General features: G+C 40.4%; 2 protein-coding genes across 2 annotated transcripts; both read right to left on the bottom strand.

The window, feature by feature from the left end:
• Window positions 1-5,182: 5,182 nt before the first annotated feature.
• Window positions 5,183-8,247, bottom strand: LOC127947241 (uncharacterized). The gene is made up of 4 exons (XM_052544267.1): window positions 7,788-8,247; window positions 7,602-7,663; window positions 6,101-6,258; window positions 5,183-5,643 (listed from the first exon to the last, which is right to left on the bottom strand). The coding sequence occupies exons 1-4, from the start codon at window positions 8,112-8,114 to the stop codon at window positions 5,468-5,470; spliced, it is 723 nt and encodes a 240-aa protein (XP_052400227.1). The 5' UTR covers window positions 8,115-8,247; the 3' UTR covers window positions 5,183-5,467.
• A 6,221-nt stretch (window positions 8,248-14,468) lies between these two features.
• On the bottom strand, window positions 14,469-19,318 carry LOC127945854 (mucin-2-like). The gene is made up of 4 exons (XM_052542355.1): window positions 19,024-19,318; window positions 17,374-17,793; window positions 16,172-16,791; window positions 14,469-14,507 (listed from the first exon to the last, which is right to left on the bottom strand). The coding sequence occupies exons 1-4, from the start codon at window positions 19,316-19,318 to the stop codon at window positions 14,469-14,471; spliced, it is 1,374 nt and encodes a 457-aa protein (XP_052398315.1).
• Window positions 19,319-20,397: the final 1,079 nt, after the last annotated feature.

The following is a 20,397-nucleotide window of genomic DNA, read 5'->3' on the forward strand; positions in this document are numbered from 1 at the left end:
ATACATGACATATTATGCGTTCCAAAGCTTGTTGTGAAGCAGTTGGTTGCTGCTGCTGTCATGGTGACAAAAACACCATACATTCCCCTTTAAATGATAAGGAAATCAAATATAGCATATTTAATAGAATTTATTAGTTTCACCTGTATTTAAATCACTAAAAATCACTTTGTTTAGAAAATCTTTTATCTCAGTTTAAGAGTCAGTGATATGCCATAGGCTATGCCAGAGACATTATAGGTTGACACCTCTGAAAATTGTAAACGCTCTAGGTCTTTTCAAACTGTTCTTTCGACCGGATTATCCTCATTATAAACTCTGATTTTAACCGCAGACAGAAGAGCTTTATAGTCTGTTTAGTCCATTAGCTAAACCAAAACCATTAGTCCAAAACCCTACATTTCTCAGTTCTTACACCACATGGTCATTTAGAAAACCCTAGCATTCAATATTGTTATATGAAACAAAGTTAACAAACTATATAAAATAATTTAAATTACATAAAAATAGTGGCCAAAATATTTTTCAGAATTGCATTCCTCAAAGAGGAAATAGTCAAACAGGTTTCAGTTTCATTTCTGATTAAATTATATCACCTTGATTACTGGATAAGACAGTATTTATATAAACAAGAATGCGGAAATCATAAATAAAAGAATGAGACTACAGCCAACAAGTAGAGACAGCAGTGAAAAACAAAATGTCCAAAATTCCTGCCTTCTCTCTTTGCACTAAACTATGCAAAAAGATGGCAGTTAGCATAAGGAAGCAGATCTCTTTGTTTATTCACACCCTTGTCTGTTTTTTGAAAGTTCCCTCGAGCTGTGAGACTCATAAAGCACTTTTTGTGACAACCAACAAACTGACAGTCATCCTCCTCCCACTTCACCAGACACCTTACTGTAATTCAATCTGAATTATGATCTACAGTCTCTGAGAATGCACTGCACTTACGGAAACAAAAAATACATGAGAATAAACTAGAAAATATAATGCAATATATTAATGATACATTTCCATATAAGGGATAGTTTTAAATATATACTGCAATAAATGCATGGACCATGTAAATATTGCTATAAAAATATAAAGCAATTTAAACAAAAACTCATTTTATGTAATAGCTATATTGAATTATTTCTCTTGTATGAGCTAACATGTTTACATAAAGCTGATACATATTAATACCATTTTATCTCACTTTATGGCTTGCATATTAGTTAAATATTTCATAGGCTTATGAAAATATGTGTAATGAATAATAAAAATGTCCTGAAAGAAAAATAAAAATGTTAGGTTATGTAGACAAGTGGATGTCTTTTAAAGTCATGCTAACACACACACACACGCACGCACACGCACACACACACACACACACACACACACACACACACACACACACACACACACACACACACACACACACACACAAACATTTATATATTTAAATATTATGTATATATCACAATACATAGATTCATATTCTCATATATATTGTACAGAAATGGCCTATGTTATATATTTCTACTTACACTCAGTACCTATACATGTAGTAAAACTTTCTGAAATGTATTACTGCCTTATAATAAGTTACACAATATAGCCTATTTCAATATTTTATATTTATATATAGTTTTGTGCAACAGGTTTTGAACAGGAAAGATGCAGGCTGTTATACAGTTTTTATTAGTTGCAAAAACACTAATATCTGAACCAAATTCTCACTAGCTTTAACCAGTTTGTTGAATAAAGCGCTCTTTCTGCTAAACTTTAAATACGTTCAGGCAGCTATGCTCTGTTTGCAAATCTCATGCACTCATTTTGCAAAACTCTAAACACACTCTCACACTTATCATATTGTGATGCACTTTATGTTGCAGAATGCTAAACATAAGTGGCAAAAGTTAAACACAACTTAAGCACAGTTGTCATTGTTCACACTTGTTTCTATTGATGTGATCAAAATGACTGTACAAAATATGAGCCAATTCAGAGTTCACAAGTGGCACAGGTGACTGAATGATGATACGAACAATAGATGGAAACTATCTGAGAGGGAGAGGAGGAAGAGTGTAAGAATGCAGGATGGGGAAAGAACGAGTAATGTTTAGAGAGTGTTATCAAGGCAGGATCTGTTCGACCGCAGGGTCTTTTTCTTTTTGTCTAGCAAAAAAGGCAACATTACTTGTAATATGGACAGTCGTTAGGCCGGACTCAAGTCCAAAGACATGAATGGATCTCTAATTGACCCTTATTGTAGAATTGTTTACAGTATAACAGAGTGTTCTGTAACATGCTATTCATTTAGAGTTTTATTTTACCTTTTTCTGGCCTTTGCAGTTTTTCAACAGATTGGCCAAACTCTACACAAAAAAATGCCATCATTCTCCACAGGTTTAACCATTCAGAAAACTCAAATACATAATATAATTACCTCAAGCATCAAAAAATGAACTCAAACAGCACACATTTATCCACGTGAGAACATTCAGTTGCAAAACTGTTGAAACACCGGTCAGAATCTTAGGATGATATGCACAGGAGCAAAAGTAATTATGTGTTTTGGAAAATGAATCCTGGAAGTGGGAGCCAGACTGTACTGTAATTGTACTGTAAATTGTATTTGATTTTGACCTGGAAGTCTGAAGTTTGCACAAGTTGGTGTGTAGTTTTGAGATTGTTTATAGTTGTGAGAAAATGGTGAATTGTTTCATGAACTGTGTGTTAACAATCAAGAAAAACTGTATCCAAGTGCTGAATATATACAAAAATCCAGAACTATTCAATATTCAGCACAATACTACTCTTACAGAACATACAGTAGGCCTATACAAAATTTTTACCTGATTGTGATTAGAGAGCAGATATAGTGTATTTAATAGAATTTGTGGTAACACTTTCTATGAAGCCTGTATTTATAATACTTTATAAGGGTATTCTTAAAGCATTATAATGAATCCATAATACATTATAAAACCTTATAATGTGTTGTGTAAATATATATATATATATATATATATATATATATATATATATATATATATATATATATATATACAACTCATGAATAATCATAACAACAATTATAATACACCTTAATACTTTTGTATTTGTGGTTATATGTTTAAGATTATGATTATCTTTAACACACAATGAACACCATATTAAATCTACTTCATTTACAGTATAATGGACTGTATCATATCTTGATATTGTTTATTTAAGATCTGCACTGTATCTTACTACAGTTTCTGAGTGGTTAGATATTGAGTATTATTTAAATGTTTTATATGGTGACATTTTATTTTGATGGTCCCCTTTATCAATCGTCTATAAGCAACTCTGTAACTACATGCCAACTAACTCTCAATATCAGTATGCTCAAGAATATGCTCAATAAGTTGACATACTTGCAAAGACACATTGACCATTATAATACAGTGTTAGCATTTATTTACAGTAGCAGACTCTAATGACCGCTAGTTGATATGTATTTGCAGAGTTACTTATCAACAGCTGTCTAAAGGTTACCATCAAAATAATCAAACTGATATTACAATAAAAAAGATACAAAGCAAATGTGTTATATTACACATTCATCATTCAATTTTATTATTATTATTATTATTATTATAATTACTCCTTATAAGTGGTCTTTGACTGCTTTAAGTAAAGTAGCATCAGATTTTTATAATGCATTATGCATTAATCGTAATGCCTTAAGATAACCCTTATAATGTATTGTAAATACGGGCTTCATACTAGAAAATGTTACAGAATTTTTTAGTTTCAACGGTACTTAAAGAATTCAAAAATCACTTTGTTTATAAAATCTGTATCCCAGTAGAATTACACATTATATGCCAGTTTAAGAGCTAGAGATATGCCATATGCTATGCCAAAGAAATTACAAGTTGACACCTTTGATTTTTAACACTGTTCTTTGACCCCGGATTATTGTCGTTGTAATCTCTGATTTTAACCCCAGGCAGAAGACATTTATAGTCTGATTAGTCCACTAGCTAAACCAAAACCATTAGTCCAAAACCCTACATTTCTCAGAGGAGGAGGAAAGAAGAAGGAGGAGGAGGATGACAACATGGAAGAGGAATAGATAGGCTAAGGGCAAAAAGACAAGCAGCCTCAGATGAAATTCTTCAAACACTTGAGAAACCACAAGCAACATAATTTATTACTAGATTTTGTAGTATTGCTTTGAATTTATCTCATCAGTGTGTAAGACTGAGTTGTAGTGTGTGTGTGTTTTGAGGGTTTGTGTGTTATGTCTGAGAGAAGCGTTTGGTTTTTCAGTAAGATTGAGTTGTTTTGAGTGGAGAGCTTCACCCTAACCCGAATATATAAAGTATGACGAATTAAGTAAAAAGTTATGTATTTGTTTTTACAGTTTCGTAAAAAAAGAACTCAAGAAATGTGCATAAAATATTTTTGTGACGTGGTCAAATATGGTGACCCATACTCAGGTATGGTGCTCTGCATTTAACCCAGCCAAGGGCACACATTGTTCCCGGGTTGTTTCTGACCCTGTACAATACCTCTTATGTAAAGTAAAACAATGCTAAATTAAAAAAAAAAGAACAATTCACAATAAAATCATATAATTGCAACATAAACGGAACACTTAACATAACATAAACTTGAAGAGTAACTGGAGTTTGGTTTTATGACTGTAAAAATAAGAGGAGTTTCTAAGTTCTCTAGATAGCTGTAATGTATAGGATGTGAAGCATCTAATAAATTCTTTATGCATAAAATGACAAAACACAAAAAATGTCAGGTAACCTAAAATATGCTGCACTTGGTTTAAATATTTGCACGTTGGTGTGTGTGTGTTTTTGTTATCCAATTAATGTATTGCAAAAATGTATGTTCTCACGGTTCGGATATTCTCACAGTTTTGCAGGGGCCACTGAATATTTTGTTTTATGAGGTGTATAGACAGTGGCATCTGGATATACTTGTGCCTCAACATTCCCTAGGTAAAAAGTACACTTTGGATAAAGAAATGTTGACTAAAGGCTGAGTACACTGGGTCTAGGTGCATTTGAACATTGATTAATCTGAAGTATTTTGATGAAAGCAAATGTTTTTAATCATATACATTTTTCATAATAATACTTTTGACAATATTTTTATTTGATTAAAATAAAATGACATATTGCAATGTTAGAATATACAAGACAAAAATAAAAAATAAGTATAACCAGCATTTACCCTTAAGACGTATCTCAAAATACAACACATTTATCAAATTTTCTTAAATACTCTACTGTCTACTGAAGAACAATGCAATATATTTATATATAGCTAATATTACACCATACCATTATTTGAGTGACAGAAAATACTATGTACCATGTAATAAGAAAATTTTTTGCTGTTTATTAATTTGGTTACAGCATGTCTTGTTGGAACTTTCATGTGTGCTGGATATATATGTTTAAAGGATCTATAGGAAGAGCCTTAATATTTTAGACATGATAATGAAGCATGTTGCTTGGAGCAAACTGGATTCAATCTTTAGTACCCCTGACGTTGTAGTTGCTGTGGTTGATGTGGTTCCTTTAGTTAATGTACTTGCAGTACTTGCTGTAGCTGCTGCAGGAGTGACAGTTGTATCTAAAGCTGTAATAAAACCACAATCAAATTAGCTGGATATCCCTTTAGACCTTATGTAGCCATTATCTTCTGGTCTACGGATTTGTATTTCCACAGAATGAAGGTAGTTCTGGATTTATGAATGAACTGCTTATTTTAAAATGTTCCTAGTCTACTTACATTTGTTGACCTTCGTTTCAAACATTAGAATGCTCTGCATAACTTACGTTAAAACTACAATAAGTAAATTAACAGCACAGAACATGATGGTCTCAAGATGTGCATTTAAGACATGATGCAGTAACATAAAATAACAGTGCTTCCTCTGCCATGTTGCCATCAACTAAAAAGTTACCATTCAATATGAACAGCCCCTTGAGATGACTGCATACTTGTTTCTCTGATGCATAATTTGTACATACATCATTATATTAATAGAAAAGTAACAGGTATAGAAGATTATAAACTGAGTATTAGAGCTCACCTGAACCATTGACTAAAATTGATTGAGGAATCATATTCAGTTGATTGACTTCTCCTGTTTCCACTGCTCTCAAGAGGATGGTTGAAATCTCTCGAATGGATGGAATAGTTTGGTTGAAACTGAAGACTAGTTGTGCTGATGTGATGATTGACCCTGGTCTGAAGTAAATGTTTAAATTTATATATGTTACCTTTAAAAATCCAGTTTATTGAATGCTCTCTCTCTCTCTCTTTCTCTCTCTCTCTCACACACATTGGGTGTTTGTGTTTTACGAAGATGCTCCATAGCAGTGCTTGAAGTGGACCAGAAGAGGTGCCGGTACTCTATTATAGCCTATATATATATATATATATATATATATATATATATATATATATATATATATATATATATATATATATATATATATATATCTTTGTGCATATAGATTAATTAGATAAATGAATATCTGAATTCATGTCTAGCCGCCTACGGTATTTTTTTAAAACTTAAAAAGATGCTGCAGCCAATGAGCAGACGGCGGGGGCTGGTTGCAGGATGACTCAACCTCCGCAGACAGTTTTTAATGATTATCAGACAATAACTACTCAAGATTTTGCTTTAGTATAATTCTCGGGACAATTTGGGCCAGATTCGGGATTCGGGACAGCAGTTTAGATTTCGGGACTGTCCCGAATTTTTCGGAACGTCTGGTCACCCTACCTGAAAGAGCTACTGCATTACTTCATTAGCTTGCGTCTGACCTGCAGCGATTTCTTTCAGGCTCGGTGGGGTATTAGCCAGCGAGTCATCTGATTCTGACCGTATTGTTTTAGTACTCAGAGTCAAAAGCCAGGAGAGTATGTTAAGTGTTGTTCACTGTATTTGATTTTTTACAGAGCCGAGTGTGCGCATTTCACACACTATCTCCGGCCACGTTGAGTTGTTACTGACAGGGGGAAAAGTGACGCATGCGCTTTTCACTAGTAAAACTCAAGGGTGTAATGTAGGGTAATGTAGTCTCTGCTCTCGGTGGGACGAATTAGGAAGCGTGCATTGTGAAGGGTGCTCTGAAAAGCGCAGGCAAAGGATTAAAACCTCTATTAAAACAGATGTCCAAATGAGCGTACCGGTATGCTAAAAGCACGTTCTGGGCGCATGAAGAGGTGGCGGTACGCTCAAGAGCTATATTTGGAAGTGGCCGTACTGAGTACCGGTGCGTACCGGCCCACTTAAAGCACTGCTCCATAAACATAATAATTTTCAAACTGTACAGTACAAACTCTATATTCTAACCCTACATCTAATCCTTTCAGAAAATGTTGAGGGATTTATAAAAAAAAAAAAAATTCTCATTGAGGGTTGAAATTTTGTCTATGCAACGTCAGGTTTTACTATCCTTTAGGAGACATTTGGACCCACAGCATAAGGAATACCTGAAATACACAAGCACACGTGCGCGCACACACATGCAGACAGCATGCATATATATGTAAGCAGCATTGCAATGTACTGTATTTACCTGAATCCTTGGACAATCACTTTGAGGAAGTTAGCGTACTTGGGTCTATAGACTGCTTCAAGCTGGATCAGATATCAAACAATTGCAGACATCAGTAAAAATATCTCAGTGTAATTAATAAAATGCCTAATTTAATAAAAAAGTATCTTGTGTTACAGTAAATACAATTAGTGGATTTTAACTCACCTCATCCCTGACAAGCTTAGCCCTATTCTTGTGCTCTGCAGAGTTTACATCTTTTAGTGCATCTATAAATGTGTCTGTAGAGCGAAACTCCAGATCTGTTAGCACCCCAGATATTAAGTTTGCAGAAGTTTTTCCAAAAGATGTAGACGTTGTAGAAGCTGTAGATACTGTAACATTTGTTGATGCTGTAGATGCTGGAGAATGTGTAGAGGCTGTAGAATCTGTAGAAGGAATGACCGTTGTAGCACTAGTGGTGAATGTGTCAAAGGTTGATGAAGAGGAATTGACTGAAACCAAGGTAGAAGCTGTTGATTGTGGTGCTTTCATGGTAATTGCTGCACTACTGGTGGATATTCCAGATAGAGTTGTTGGGACTGTGGAAGAACCTGTTGGTATTGAAGTTGTTAGTGTTGTGGATGTTTCAACTGTACTAATAGTTGTACTTTGAAAAGCAGTTGAAGAGAGAGTGGTCGGAGTGGACAGTGTTGTTTCTGATGCTCTTGTGGTATCTGCTGTACTGGTCGTGGAAGTTCCAGCAAGAGGTGTCATGACTATTGAGGATTTTCAGGTTAGGTCAACATTGACTGACAAATAAATAAATAAATAAACAGATAAATTAAGTCACTGTATCATGTTCAGTTAATTAATAGTTCAGCTAATACTACATTTATTTTGTACTTTCATTACTTCTGTAAGACTGTACATTCAACCCTCTATGCACACCTTAGCAAAAGATCGCCATTGGCTAGTGCATTTTTTTTGTTTACTCACCAGACTGATATAGTATTTATATATAGCTATATAGTATATATACACCAATCAGGCATAACATTATGACCACTGATATGTGAAGTGAATAACACTCAGTATCTCTTCATCACGGCACCTGTTAGTGGGTGGGATATATTATGCATCAAGTGAACATTTTGTCCTCACAGTTGATAAAACTGGAAAGGAAAAATGGACAAGCATTGTTTGTGCTGTGGTTTTTGCTGTTGTTTTAAATTATTTGTTGTTTTGAATGCAGCATCTCAAAGGAGGAATTGAGTTACACTCAGGTTAAGCCACTAATTCTGCTTCAGAAAAGAAAAAATGGTCTGGACATATTCCCAATATTTGACAATGATGTCCAATGTGCTGAACTCCTTTAAAATATTGCAGAAGATTTACAGGACATGGAGTCAAATAAAGTGAAAGAGTCCAACTACTGCTCTGGGTATGTGTTCACTGCTGTGTGTGTGCACTTTGGATGGGTTAAATGCAGAGCATAAATTCTGAGTATGGCTCACCAAACTTGGCTGAATGTCATGTCACATATCAGTCATGATAAGTGGTGCAACATATTCTTCTGTGACAGAAAATAAACCTATGTCAGGTATTCATATAATGGGTTGCAAGTAATTAATCTAGTCTTTATCACATGAAAGCAGTGACTGATTTACAAAATTTGGATTAGATGCTGGATTAGGTGTTGTTGCAAAACTGAGAATGGACATTTCAAAACTGAGAAAAATTCACTGTATTGCTCACACGCTGGAGCTAGCACTTTTTGGTGTTTTGAAAGAGGTGAGCTTAGTACATTGTGTAAATTGAACCTTGCACTTAAAATGGAAAACGTCTAAGGATGAGAACGAATGGGGAACGCGTCCAGCGTGACGTCTCTGAATAACGTGTATAATAAGTCCAATGGAAGGGCGAGACGTCATAGGCAGGTGACGTCAGAGACCAGGAAGCATAAAAGCATGAGGTAATCAGCATCAAAGGATGAAGCAAGCACTGGCCAGAGATGCCGGAAGTGTGGCACTGCGACGCAGCGTCTCGTTGCTTCGAGGAACCAGGGTTACATACGTAACCTTAGACGTTCCTCTTCAGGAACTAGAGCTGCGTCGAGAATGAATGGGGAACGAGAATGCCCACGCCGCCATACTTTCAAATCTCTGCCTAGTGTGGAAGAGCACAGCTAAAGCAAGAGAAGGAGAAGGAGCCTGACAGAAATCAGGGACAACCCATCCAATGGCCAAACTTCAGAAGGAGTGAGTCTTGACCCCCAGGAGAGGGGAGATCAGACTACTCGAGGCTTAGGATAGCATCCTGTTCACCGCTTAGCATAAGCTTCTTTTGGCCGGAGGCCTCAGCCTCAGCGCACCATGGAGGAAACATGTAACCAGAGGGTTTTTGCCCACTTACTGGCCACCAAGAGGGCCACGGTAGGCCACCATGGCCGCCACGTAGACCTTCAGGGTGGAGTGGGTCAACCCTGCGGAGAGCCTGCAGGAAATCCAGCACTGTACCCTCCGGGCAGTTAACTGGGTTGAGCTGGTGGTCTCCGCACCAATAAGTGAAAAGCTTCCACTTCAAGGCATAAAGTTTCCTTGTTGAGGGAGCTAAGAGTTGTGCCTCCTCAGAGACCACACCTAAAGCCTCTAAGCTCCAATGCGGGGCGCACCCTCCGGCTGCGAGAGGAGATCTCTCCTGATGGGAACCTCCCATGGAGTGCTGTCAAAAAGAGAAATCAGGCCCAGGAACCATACCCGGCCTGGCCAGAACAGGGGTACTAACAGCCCCTCGGTCTTAAGCCAACACTATAGGGGTCTCATGTACAGCAGGCCAATAGTATTCCCGTTGGATGCAGCTGCCAACAGACCCAGCAATCTCCATGACTGCTTGACAGTGGGTGACCGGCCTTCTCTCGCTCTCGCGACTGCAGTGAGGATTGACGTGATCCACATGCCTGCAGCGTGGTCGAATCCCACACAATGCCCCGATAAGTGTTTCTCTTTACTGTTGAAAGAACACTTTTCTTGATATTAAGTCTTAACCCCAGCTCTTTCATGTGAGCGAGAACGACACCTCGGTGCCGAACCGTCATCTGCTCAGATTGAGCTGATATCAACCAATCGTCAATGTGTTCGAGTCGTGAAAGTGATGGGTGAGAGTGCAAGGCCAGTGGAAGATCCGCATTGGTAGGCTTTTGACCTCAAAAGCAAACCTCAGGAACTTCCGATGAAGATGTTTTTGATAGATCGTGACTAGGGATGCACCGAATCCAGATTTTTGGGGTTCAGCCGAATACCAAAACCGAATACCGAATCCTACTCACATCCTTATTCCATTAACACAGTAAAACACATTAATGAAGTAAACAATGTCCACAGCAATGTATTTTTAATTTTATTTTATTTTAACTGTAAAAAAAAGAAAAAAAAGAATAGGCAACATTATGCCAGGATGACAAGTGAGAAAAACTTTTTTGACAATTACCAAGCTTATGATTACCCAAGTAAACAACCAAAACCGTTCAATAAAAGTGCGGCAATGCAAAGAAAAGTTTTTTTTTCTTTTTAAAATTCAGAATATGTTTGGTAACTGAAATTAATGTAATTGAACATTAACTCAATAAACATGTATAGCAGGCTGTTTAGTTTTCGTTTATAACAGTAGGATAGGCTACGATTAGAACAGTAGCCAAATATTTCGAAAAATATTACGTAAGATCACACACATCTCCTGCATCATAATTAAAATAACGTGAAACCCTCTAATCTTTCACATAAAATGATTTTCATTTAAAAAAAAACAAGACGTTCTGCATTAAGAGGTGACAGCCGGTTGCGAGTGTGGGAACGAATGTCCCAAGCAGTAGGCTACTGAAAAGTCTTTCACTGGGCACAGAGGTAGATTTTTGCCATTTTTGCCAGCAGTGGTTTGTCTTCCACCACTGAAGAGGTCCTCTCTAAGAGGAATCAAATGCTCACCGAAAAAAACGCTTATCTCAACGTCAGCACCAGATGTGATTGGCTGGCTGTGTATTGCTACGGTATAAATCGTCCCAGCCGCTCAAGATTCCTGAACAGTTTAGTTTAGCGCGAACTGTCAGGCCTTGTTCCTCCTCATATAAACACCTTCACGCAATCAACGGCCGCGTGACGTCGACCAGCGTAGCGCAAGCCTAGGGTTCGGTTCGGTGAAAAAAAAAACTAGGTTTGACCGAAACCGAACCCCGTCAAAAAGCCCAGTATTCGGCCGAATCCGAATCCTGGATTCGGTGCATCCCTTATCGTGACACACCAGTTCTCGAACTGAGCGGTTCAAAAAGCACAGATCTAAAAAATGACACAACACCTCATCCTTCCTCGGAACAGTGAAGTACCAGCTGTGGGACCCGGACTCTGCAACCCAAGGAGGGACCACGTCGATTGCCTCCGTCCTCAGAGAGAGTCTACTTCTGTTTCATATACCAGAGCCTGTTTGGGGCCCACCAGAACTGGATTCTGTGGCCTCTCACTACAGTGTGCAGGACCCACTGAGACACATTTGGCACTAGTTTTCACTTTGCCAAATAGTCTACTAAGGGAATCAGCCTCTCAAGACTGATCACTGGTGGCATTGGAGTAAATTAGCTCAGCGGCGGACCGGCAGGGGATGACCGTACTAGATCCGCAGCATCAGGACTCTCGTAGTTGAAGTCTCCTTAAAACTACGGTCCTCAGACCAACGTCGTCAGCTAGGAAGACTAGACCAGAGCCTGCTCGGGGCAGGACCAAGTGAAGTACACTTGGCAGGGGCTCCCACACCGCCATGTGACCTCCTAAGGGAACCAGTCTCGTGAGACTGGCATCTGGTGTGCCTAGAGCCACTAGCTCGGTGCCCTGAAGTGGCGGACCGGCAGGGGATGACCGTACTAGCTGCTCTTGAGGCCTACATAGAGGTAGCGAGCCTCTCAGCACCACTACGTTTCTGGACGGTAACTGAGAGAAGCGCACCCCGGAGATCGCTGCACCCTGGAACACCGGCAGGGTTGGCAGAACGATCTCCTGAGGGCACTGAGGAGGGACGGACACCGTGTAATGGGGTGTACACCACTCTTCCCCAGAGGGAGCTGGCCCTCAAAATGTCCTAGGCCTTAAGCGTCAGGACGTTATGATGAAGGCTAACCAGCAAAAACAATGGTCCGTAGAACTGCTTTCCACTAGAAGTCTTTGGCCTGGGAGCGCCACTCTGACTCTAGCGTCTGCGGAGCACAACCATGTTCCAGCCCCCTGGCATGGGGGGCTGGAACATGGTTGTGACTGCTCCGCCCAGCAGCCCCTGACCGCCTCAACCTCCTCAGAGGAAGAGCGGTACACATGTGTTCTCACACAATAAATTACATCCTTAGATGCCTCAGCAACAGCGTGACCGCAACTACAAGATCTCATGCACGGACACACTCCTCAGAGATGCCCAGCGAGAGAGCATGCAGCAGCAGCAGCGAGCTGTCTCAGAGGGTGAAGAAACCGCAGCGCTGGTTTCCAAGCCTCGAGAACGAGCTCTAGATCTAGTGAAGACGGGTGGAGATAGGACGAGCCGTCTCCAACCCACTTGCCAGATCATGTATGATTCCCGCTATCGTGGTCGCCGGCGTGCATCAGCACCAGTGCAACCGTAACAGCAAGATCACATGCACGGACACATTCCTCGGAGCGTGCCCGGCGAGAGCGGAGCGCTTAACAGCGAGAAAAGCAAAATCAGCCCTCCGAGAGCCGACTGCGCAAGCTCCACTCTTCATCATTGCTGCTTATTATAATATTAGACATAATATGTTTGTGAAACTGGTGCTTGGCAACGGATGCTCCTGCAACATGCGAGCTCATTGACATCTTTCCACATCAATCTCCTCAGAGAAAGACAGGCAGCGCGTCGTGCCCTCTCATCGGGGAGAAAGTACCGCAAACACGGGCTTCTGAACCCCCAAGAGCGGGCGCCGGATCTGGTGGCTAAGAAAGAAGAAATGGACTTGCCCGTCTTTCATTCCTTCCAGCAGATCCGAAAGCAATCCTGCGAGCACAACCACCGCTCTGCCTCTGCGAAAGCGGGGCTGGCTCTGCGAGAAACGCCAGTGAAAGCTCTCTCCTCAAAGAGAGCCTTCTGAGAGTGAAGAAAAGGCTCGCAAGCTTTTGATTGAAGCTTTGACAATGGAGTTTATCAGTGGACAAACGACACTAAATAAGACTCACAAACAGATAGCGACTGACACACACAGAGAGTGCTTGCTGAAGACACAAGGCTGATTACCGGCTTCGCCGCTCATGCTTTTATGCTTCCTGGTCTCTGACGTCACCCGCCTATGATGTCTCGCCCTTCCATTGGACTGAATATACACATTATTCAGAGACGTCACGCTGGACGCGTTCCCCATTCGTTCTTGACGCAGCTCGAGTTCCTGAAGAGGAATCTACCATTTCAGCCTTAAGATCAACAGATAACTTTTTGTGGACAGTGTGTGAAGAACCTGAATCCAAGTTCTACAAACCAAAGCCAGTGAAAGGGAAATGTCAGGTGCCTCATTCAGACAGGGCACTTAAAGGGTTCCATAAAGCTTTGTTCATCTTTGGAACACAATTTAAGATATTTTGGATGAAAACAGTGAGGCTTGTCACTGTCCCATTGACTGCCAAGTAAATTACACTTTCAAGGTTTAGAAAAGTATGAAATACATCAACAAAACAGTCCATCTGCAATCAGTGGTTAACCCATAATTGAAAATGTTATAAAATGGAGAGAATGCTTTTTTATGCGAAGAAAATTAAAATAATGACTTTATTCAACAATTCGTCTCCTCTGTGTCTCTTCACATCCCAGTAGCAACATTTTGGAGAATATCTGTTAGACGCAAGCAGCATAGTCTCTTCTGTGTCAGCCCTACCTGTACCTGTACCAGACAATGCTGCTGGAGCTACCCTATAGAGAAGAGATCCCCAAAAATTCTTCATCTCAGGTTCAGGTTCTTCTTGTTGTGCTAATAAGATATACCAACTGCAAAAGAGCCTTCAGTGCCCAAAAGAGTATAAAATCAGATGTCTGCAGCAGTCCCATATACAGTCCTATAATACGCCTTTTAGACCCGAACCTTATTTCTACAGAAGGCCAAGAGATTAAGCAGTTTCACCAACTGTGGTTAGGTGGCTGAAGTCAAGTGAAAAGAGAAAGCCATGTGCTAAGAAATAGTAGAATAAATACACATGCAAACATAAAGAATAATTCAGACAAATTAAATATGCTTTGTTGAATTCAGTTGCATTGTTCATGCATATTATGTAAAACGTCTGGTGAGTGAAATAGTTAGCCAATTGTTGCTCAAGCTGAATGGCGTCCATAGAGGGTTGCCTGTTGAATGGAAAACTTGTAAAAGACATACCTATTCCATCAGTTGTTGTAGATGTTTCTGCTACACCAGTGGTGGATGTTTCAGCAGGAGCTGTTGTGATTGTGGGAGTCTCTGTTGTTGTAGATGTTTCTGCTACACCAGTGGTGGATGTTTCAGCAGGAGTTGTTGTGATTGTGGGAGTCTCTGTTGTTGTAGATATTTCTGCTACACCAATGGTGGATGTTTCATCAGTAGCTGTTGTGATTGTGGGAGTCTCTGTTGTTTTAGATGTTTCTGCTATACCAGTGGTGTATGTTTCAGCAGGCGTCGTTGTGACTGTGGGAGTCTCTGTTGTTATAGATGTTTCTGCTGCACCAGTGGTGGATGTTTCTGCAGGAGTTGTTGTGACTGTGGGAGTCCCTGTTGTTGTAGAGGTTTCTGCTGCACCAGTGGTGGATGTTTCAGCAGGAGTTGTTGTGATTGTGGTAGTCTCTGTTGTTGTAGATGTTTCTGCTGGACTAGTGGTGGATGTTTCAGCAGGAGTTGTTGTGATTGTGGGAGTCTCTGTTGTTGTAGATGTTTCTGCTGGACTAGTGGTGGATGTTTCAGCAGGAGTTGTTGTGACTGTGGGAGTCTCTGTTGTTGTAGATGTTTCTGCTGCACCAGTGGTGGATGTTTCAGCAGGCGTCGTTGTGACTGTGGGAGTCTCTGTTGTTATAGATGTTTCTGCTGCACCAGTGGTGGATGTTTCGGCAGGAGTCGTTGTGACTGTGGGAGTCTCTGTTGTTGTAGATGTTTCTGCTGCACCAGTGGTGGATGTTTCAGCAGGAGTTGTTGTGATTGTGGGAATCTCTGTTGTTGTAGATGTTTCTGCTGGACTAGTGGTGGATGTTTCGGCAGGAGTTGTTGTGACTGTGGGAGTCTCTGTTGTTGTAGATGTTTCTGCTGCACCAGTGGTGGATGTTTCGGCAGGAGTCGTTGTTATTGTGGGAGTCTCTGTTGTTGTAGATGTTTCTGCTGGACTAGTGGTGGATGTTTCGGCAGGAGTTGTTGTGATTGTGGGAGTCTCTGTTGTTGTAGATGTTTCTGCTGCACCAGTGGTGGATGTTTCAGCAGTAGTTGTTGTGATTGTGGGAGTCTCTGTTGTTGTAGATGATTCTGCTGCACCAGTAGTGGATGTTTCAGCAGGAGTTGTTGTGATTGTGGTAATCTCTGTTTTTGTAGATGTTTCTGCTGCATCGGTGATGGATGTTTCAACAGGAGTTGTTGTGTTTTTGGTAGTCTCTGTTGTTGTAGATGTTTCTGCTGCACCGGTGATGGATGTTTTAGCAGGAGTTGTTGTGATTGTGGGAGTCTCTGTTGTTGTAGATGTTTCTGCTGGACTACTGGTGGATGTTTCAGCAGGAGTTGTTGTGACTGTGGGAGTCTCTGTTGTTGTAGATGTTTCTGCTGCACCAGTGGTGGATGTTTCCGCAGGAGTCGTTGTTATTGTAGGAGTCTCTGTTGTTGTAGATGTTTCTGCTGGACTAGTGGTGGATGTTTCAGCAGTAGTTGTTGTGATTGTGGGAGTCTCTGTTGTTGTAGATGTTTCTGCTACACCAGTGGTGGATGTTTCAGCAGTAGTTGTTGTGATTGTGGGAGTCTCTGTTGTTGTAGATGTTTCTGCTACATCAGTGGTGGATGTTTCAGCAGTAGTTGTTGTGATTGTGGGAGTCTCTGTTTTTGTAGATGTTTCTGCTACACCAGTGGTGGATGTTTCAGCAGGAGTTGTTGTTACTGTGGGAGTGTCTGTTGTTGTAGATGATTCTGTTGCACTTGTGGTGGATGTTTCAGCGGGAGTTGTTGTGATTGTGGTAGTCTCTGTTGTTGTAGATGTTTCTGCTATACCAGTGGTGGATATTTCAGCAGATGTTGTGATTGTGGGATTCTCTGTAGTTGTAGATGTTTCTGGTGAAATAGTCGTTGATGTTTCAGTCACACTTTTTGTGATTGTGGGAGTCTCTGTTTTTGTAGATGTTTCTGGTGCACTAGTGGTGAATGTTTCAGTTGAACCTGTTGTGATTGTGGAAGTCTCTGTTGTTGTAGATGATTCTGCTGCACCAGTAGTGGATGTTTCAGCAGGAGTTGTTGTGATTGTGGTAATCTCTGTTTTTGTTGATGTTTCTGCTGCATCGGTGATGGATGTTTCAACAGGAGTTGTTGTGAATTTGGTAGTCTCTGTTGTTGTAGATGTTTCTGCTGCACCGGTGATGGATGTTTTAGCAGGAGTTGTTGTGATTGTGGGAGTCTCTGTTGTTGTAGATGTTTCTGCTGGACTACTGGTGGATGTTTCAGCAGGAGTTGTTGTGACTGTGGGAGTCTCTGTTGTTGTAGATGTTTCTGCTGCACCAGTGGTGGATGTTTCGGCAGGAGTCGTTGTTATTGTAGGAGTCTTTGTTGTTGTAGATGTTTCTGCTGGACTAGTGGTGGATGTTTCAGCAGTAGTTGTTGTGATTGTGGGAGTCTCTGTTGTTGTAGATGTTTCTGCTACACCAGTGGTGGATGTTTCAGCAGTAGTTGCTGTGATTGTGGGAGTCTCTGTTGTTGTAGATGTTTCTGCTACATCAGTGGTGGATGTGTCAGCAGTAGTTGTTGTGATTGTGAGAGTCTCTGTTGTTGTAGATGTTTCTGCTACACCAGTGGTGGATGTTTCAGCAGGAGTTGTTGTTACTGTGGGAGTGTCTGTTGTTGTAGATGATTCTGCTGCACTTGTGGTGGATGTTTCAGCAGGAGTTGTTGTGATTGTGGTAGTCTCTGTTGTTGTAGATGTTTCTGCTATACCAGTGGTGGATATTTCAGCAGATGTTGTGATTGTGGGATTCTCTGTTGTTGTAGATGTTTCTGGTGAAATAGTTGTTGATGTTTCAGTCACACTTTTTGTGATTCTGGGAGTCTCTGTTTTTGTAGATGTTTCTGGTGCACTAGTGGTGAATGTTTCAGTTGCACCTGTTGTGATTGTGGAAGTCTCTGTTGTTGAAGATGTTTCCGCTGCACCAGTGCTGGATGTTTCAGCAGGAGTTTTTGTGATTGTGGGAGTCTCTGTTGTTGTATATGTTTCTGCTACACCAGTGCTGGATGTTTCAGCAGGAGTTGTTGTGATAGTTGGAGTATCTGTTGTTGTAGATGTTTCTGCTGCACCAGTGGTGGATGTTTCAGCAGGAGTTGTTGTGGTTGTGGGAGTCTTTGTTGTTGTAGATGTTTCTGCTGCACTAGTGGTGGATGTTTCAGCAGGAGTTGTTGTGATAGTGAAAATCTCTGTTGTTGTAGATGTTTCTGCTACACCAGTGGTGGATGTTTCAGCAGGTGTTGTGATTGTGGGAGTCTCTGTTGTTGTAGATGTTTCTGTTACACCAGTGGTGGATGTTTCAGCAGGAGTTGTTGTGATTGTGGGAGTTTCTGTTGATGTATATGTTTCTGCCACACCAGTGGTGGATGTTTCAGCAGGAGTTGTTGTGATTGTGGGAGTCTCTGTTGTTTTAGATGTTTCTGCTACACCAGTGGTGGATGTTTCAGCAGGAGCTGATGTGATTGTGAAGAGCTTTATTGTTGTAGATGTTTCTGCTGCACTAGTGATAGATGTTTCTGCAGGAGTTGTTGTGATTGTTGAGAGCTCTGTTGTTGTAGATGTTTCTGCTGCACTAGTGGTGGATGTTTCCGCAGGAGTTGTTGTGATTGTGGGAGTCTCTGTTGTTGTATATGTTTCTGCTACACCAGTGGTGGATGTTTCAGCAGGAGTTGTTGTGATTGTGGGAGTCTTTGTTGTTGTAGATGTTTCTGCTACACCATTGGTGGATGTTTCAGCAGGAGTTGATGTGATTGTGGAGAGCTCTATTGTTGTAGATGTTTCTGCTGCACTAGTGATAGATGTTTCTGCAGGAGTTGTTGTGATTGTGGAGAGCTCTGTTGTTGTAGATGTTTCTGGTGAAATAGTCGTTGATGTTTCAGTAGCACTTTTTGTGTTTGTGAGAGTCTCTGTTGTTGAAGATATTTCTGCAGCACTAGTGGTAGATGTTTCAGCAGGAGTTGTTGTGATTGTGGAAGTCTCTGTTTTTGAAGATGTTTCTGCAGCACCAGTGATGGATGTTTCCGCAGGAGTTTTTGCGTTTGTGGGAGTCTCTGTTGTTGAAGATGTTTCTGGTGAATTAGTCGTTGATGTTTCAGTTGCACTTATTGTGATTGTGGAAGTCTGTGTTGTTGAAGATGTTTCTGCAGCACCAGTGATGGATTTTTCCGCAGGAGTTTTTGCATTTGTGGGAGTCTCTGTGTTTGAAGAGGTTTCTGTTGCACTAGTGATGGATATTTTCACAGGAGTTTTTGTGATTGTGGATGTGTCTGTTGTTGAAGATGTTTCTGGTGAACTAGTCATTGATGCTTCCATAGCACTCGCTGTGATTGTGGAGGGCTCTGTTGTTGTAGATGTTTCTGCTGCACTAGTGATGGATGTTTCCGCAATAGTTTTTGCGTTTGTGGGAGTCTCTGTTCTTGAAGATATTTCTGCAGGACCAGTGATGGATGTTTCCGCAGGAGTTTTTGCATTTGTGGGAGTCTCTGTTGTTGAAGATGTTTCTGGTGAAATAGTCGTTGATGTTTCAGTAGCACTCATTGTGATTGTGGAAATCCCTGTGTTTGAGGAGGTTTCTGCAGCAACAGTGATGGATGTTCCCACAGGAGTTTTTGTGATTGTGGAAGTGTCTGTTGTTGTAGATGTTTCTGGTGAACTAGTCGTTGATGTTTCAGTAGCACTCGTTGTGATTGTGGAGAGCTCTGTTGTTGAAGATGTTTCTGCAGCACTAGTGGTGGATGTTTCCGCAGGAATTGTATTGATTGTGAGAGTCTCTGTTGTTGTTGATGTTTCTGGTGAACTAGTGGTGGATGTTTCGGTAGCACTTGTTGTGATTGTGGAAGCCTCCGTTGTTGTAGATGTTTCTGTTGAACTAATCATTGATTTTTCAGTAGCACTTGTTGTGATTGTGGAAGTCTCTGTTGTTGTATATGTTTCTTCTACACTAGTGGTGGATGTTTCAGCAGGAGCTATTGTGATTGCGGAAGTCTTTGTTGTTGCTCTCGTTGTTGAAGCAGGAATTGTTATGTCTGATAAATATTCTGTTGTTGGTTCATAAGAAATTTTTTTTTCAGTTTAGATGGCACTTACAAAAGCAATGACAAAAATAAATAAATAAATAAACAACTGTGTGTACATTTTGTATGTGTGTTTTTACAAATTATTTATGAAAAACTATAGTTTAAGCGAAACCATGTCTAATCTGACCATTGTCCGGTTGGTACAAAGTCTCAGACATGTACAAAACAAGATTTAAAAAAAAATATACCTTCATCATTAACTGTGATAGAAGTTATGTTCAGAACATTGAGAGTTTCAATTTCATTCAGTAATGTTCCTGCAATTTCGAGATCTGATGGGAGAATCTCTGTAGAGTTGAAAAC

This window comes from Carassius gibelio, chromosome A1 (genome assembly GCF_023724105.1).
Source record: "Carassius gibelio isolate Cgi1373 ecotype wild population from Czech Republic chromosome A1, carGib1.2-hapl.c, whole genome shotgun sequence".
NCBI classification, from domain to species: Eukaryota; Metazoa; Chordata; class Actinopteri; order Cypriniformes; family Cyprinidae; genus Carassius; species Carassius gibelio.

What these genes read in the sequence shown, in the direction of transcription:
- LOC127947241 (XM_052544267.1), bottom strand. Translation starts at nt 8,114, where the DNA reads ATGAAAGCACCACAATCAACAGCTTCTACCTTGGTTTCAGTCAATTCC. An exon ending in CTAAGCTTGTCAGGGATGAG is followed by an intron (nt 7,664 to 7,787) that starts GTGAGTTAAAAT and finishes TATCTGATCCAG; the next exon opens with CTTGAAGCAGTCTATAGACC. An exon ending in GTGATTGTCCAAGGATTCAG is followed by an intron (nt 6,259 to 7,601) that starts GTAAATACAGTA and finishes CATTTACTTCAG; the next exon opens with ACCAGGGTCAATCATCACAT.
- LOC127945854 (XM_052542355.1), bottom strand. Translation starts at nt 19,318, where the DNA reads ATGACTAGTTCACCAGAAACATCTTCAACAACAGACACATCCACAATC. An exon ending in TGCGGAAACATCCATCACTG is followed by an intron (nt 17,794 to 19,023) that starts GTGCTGCAGAAA and finishes CTATTTCACCAG; the next exon opens with AAACATCTACAACAACAGAG. An exon ending in CCAAAAACACAACAACTCCT is followed by an intron (nt 14,508 to 16,171) that starts GTTGAAACATCC and finishes TCTTCTCTATAG; the next exon opens with GGTAGCTCCAGCAGCATTGT.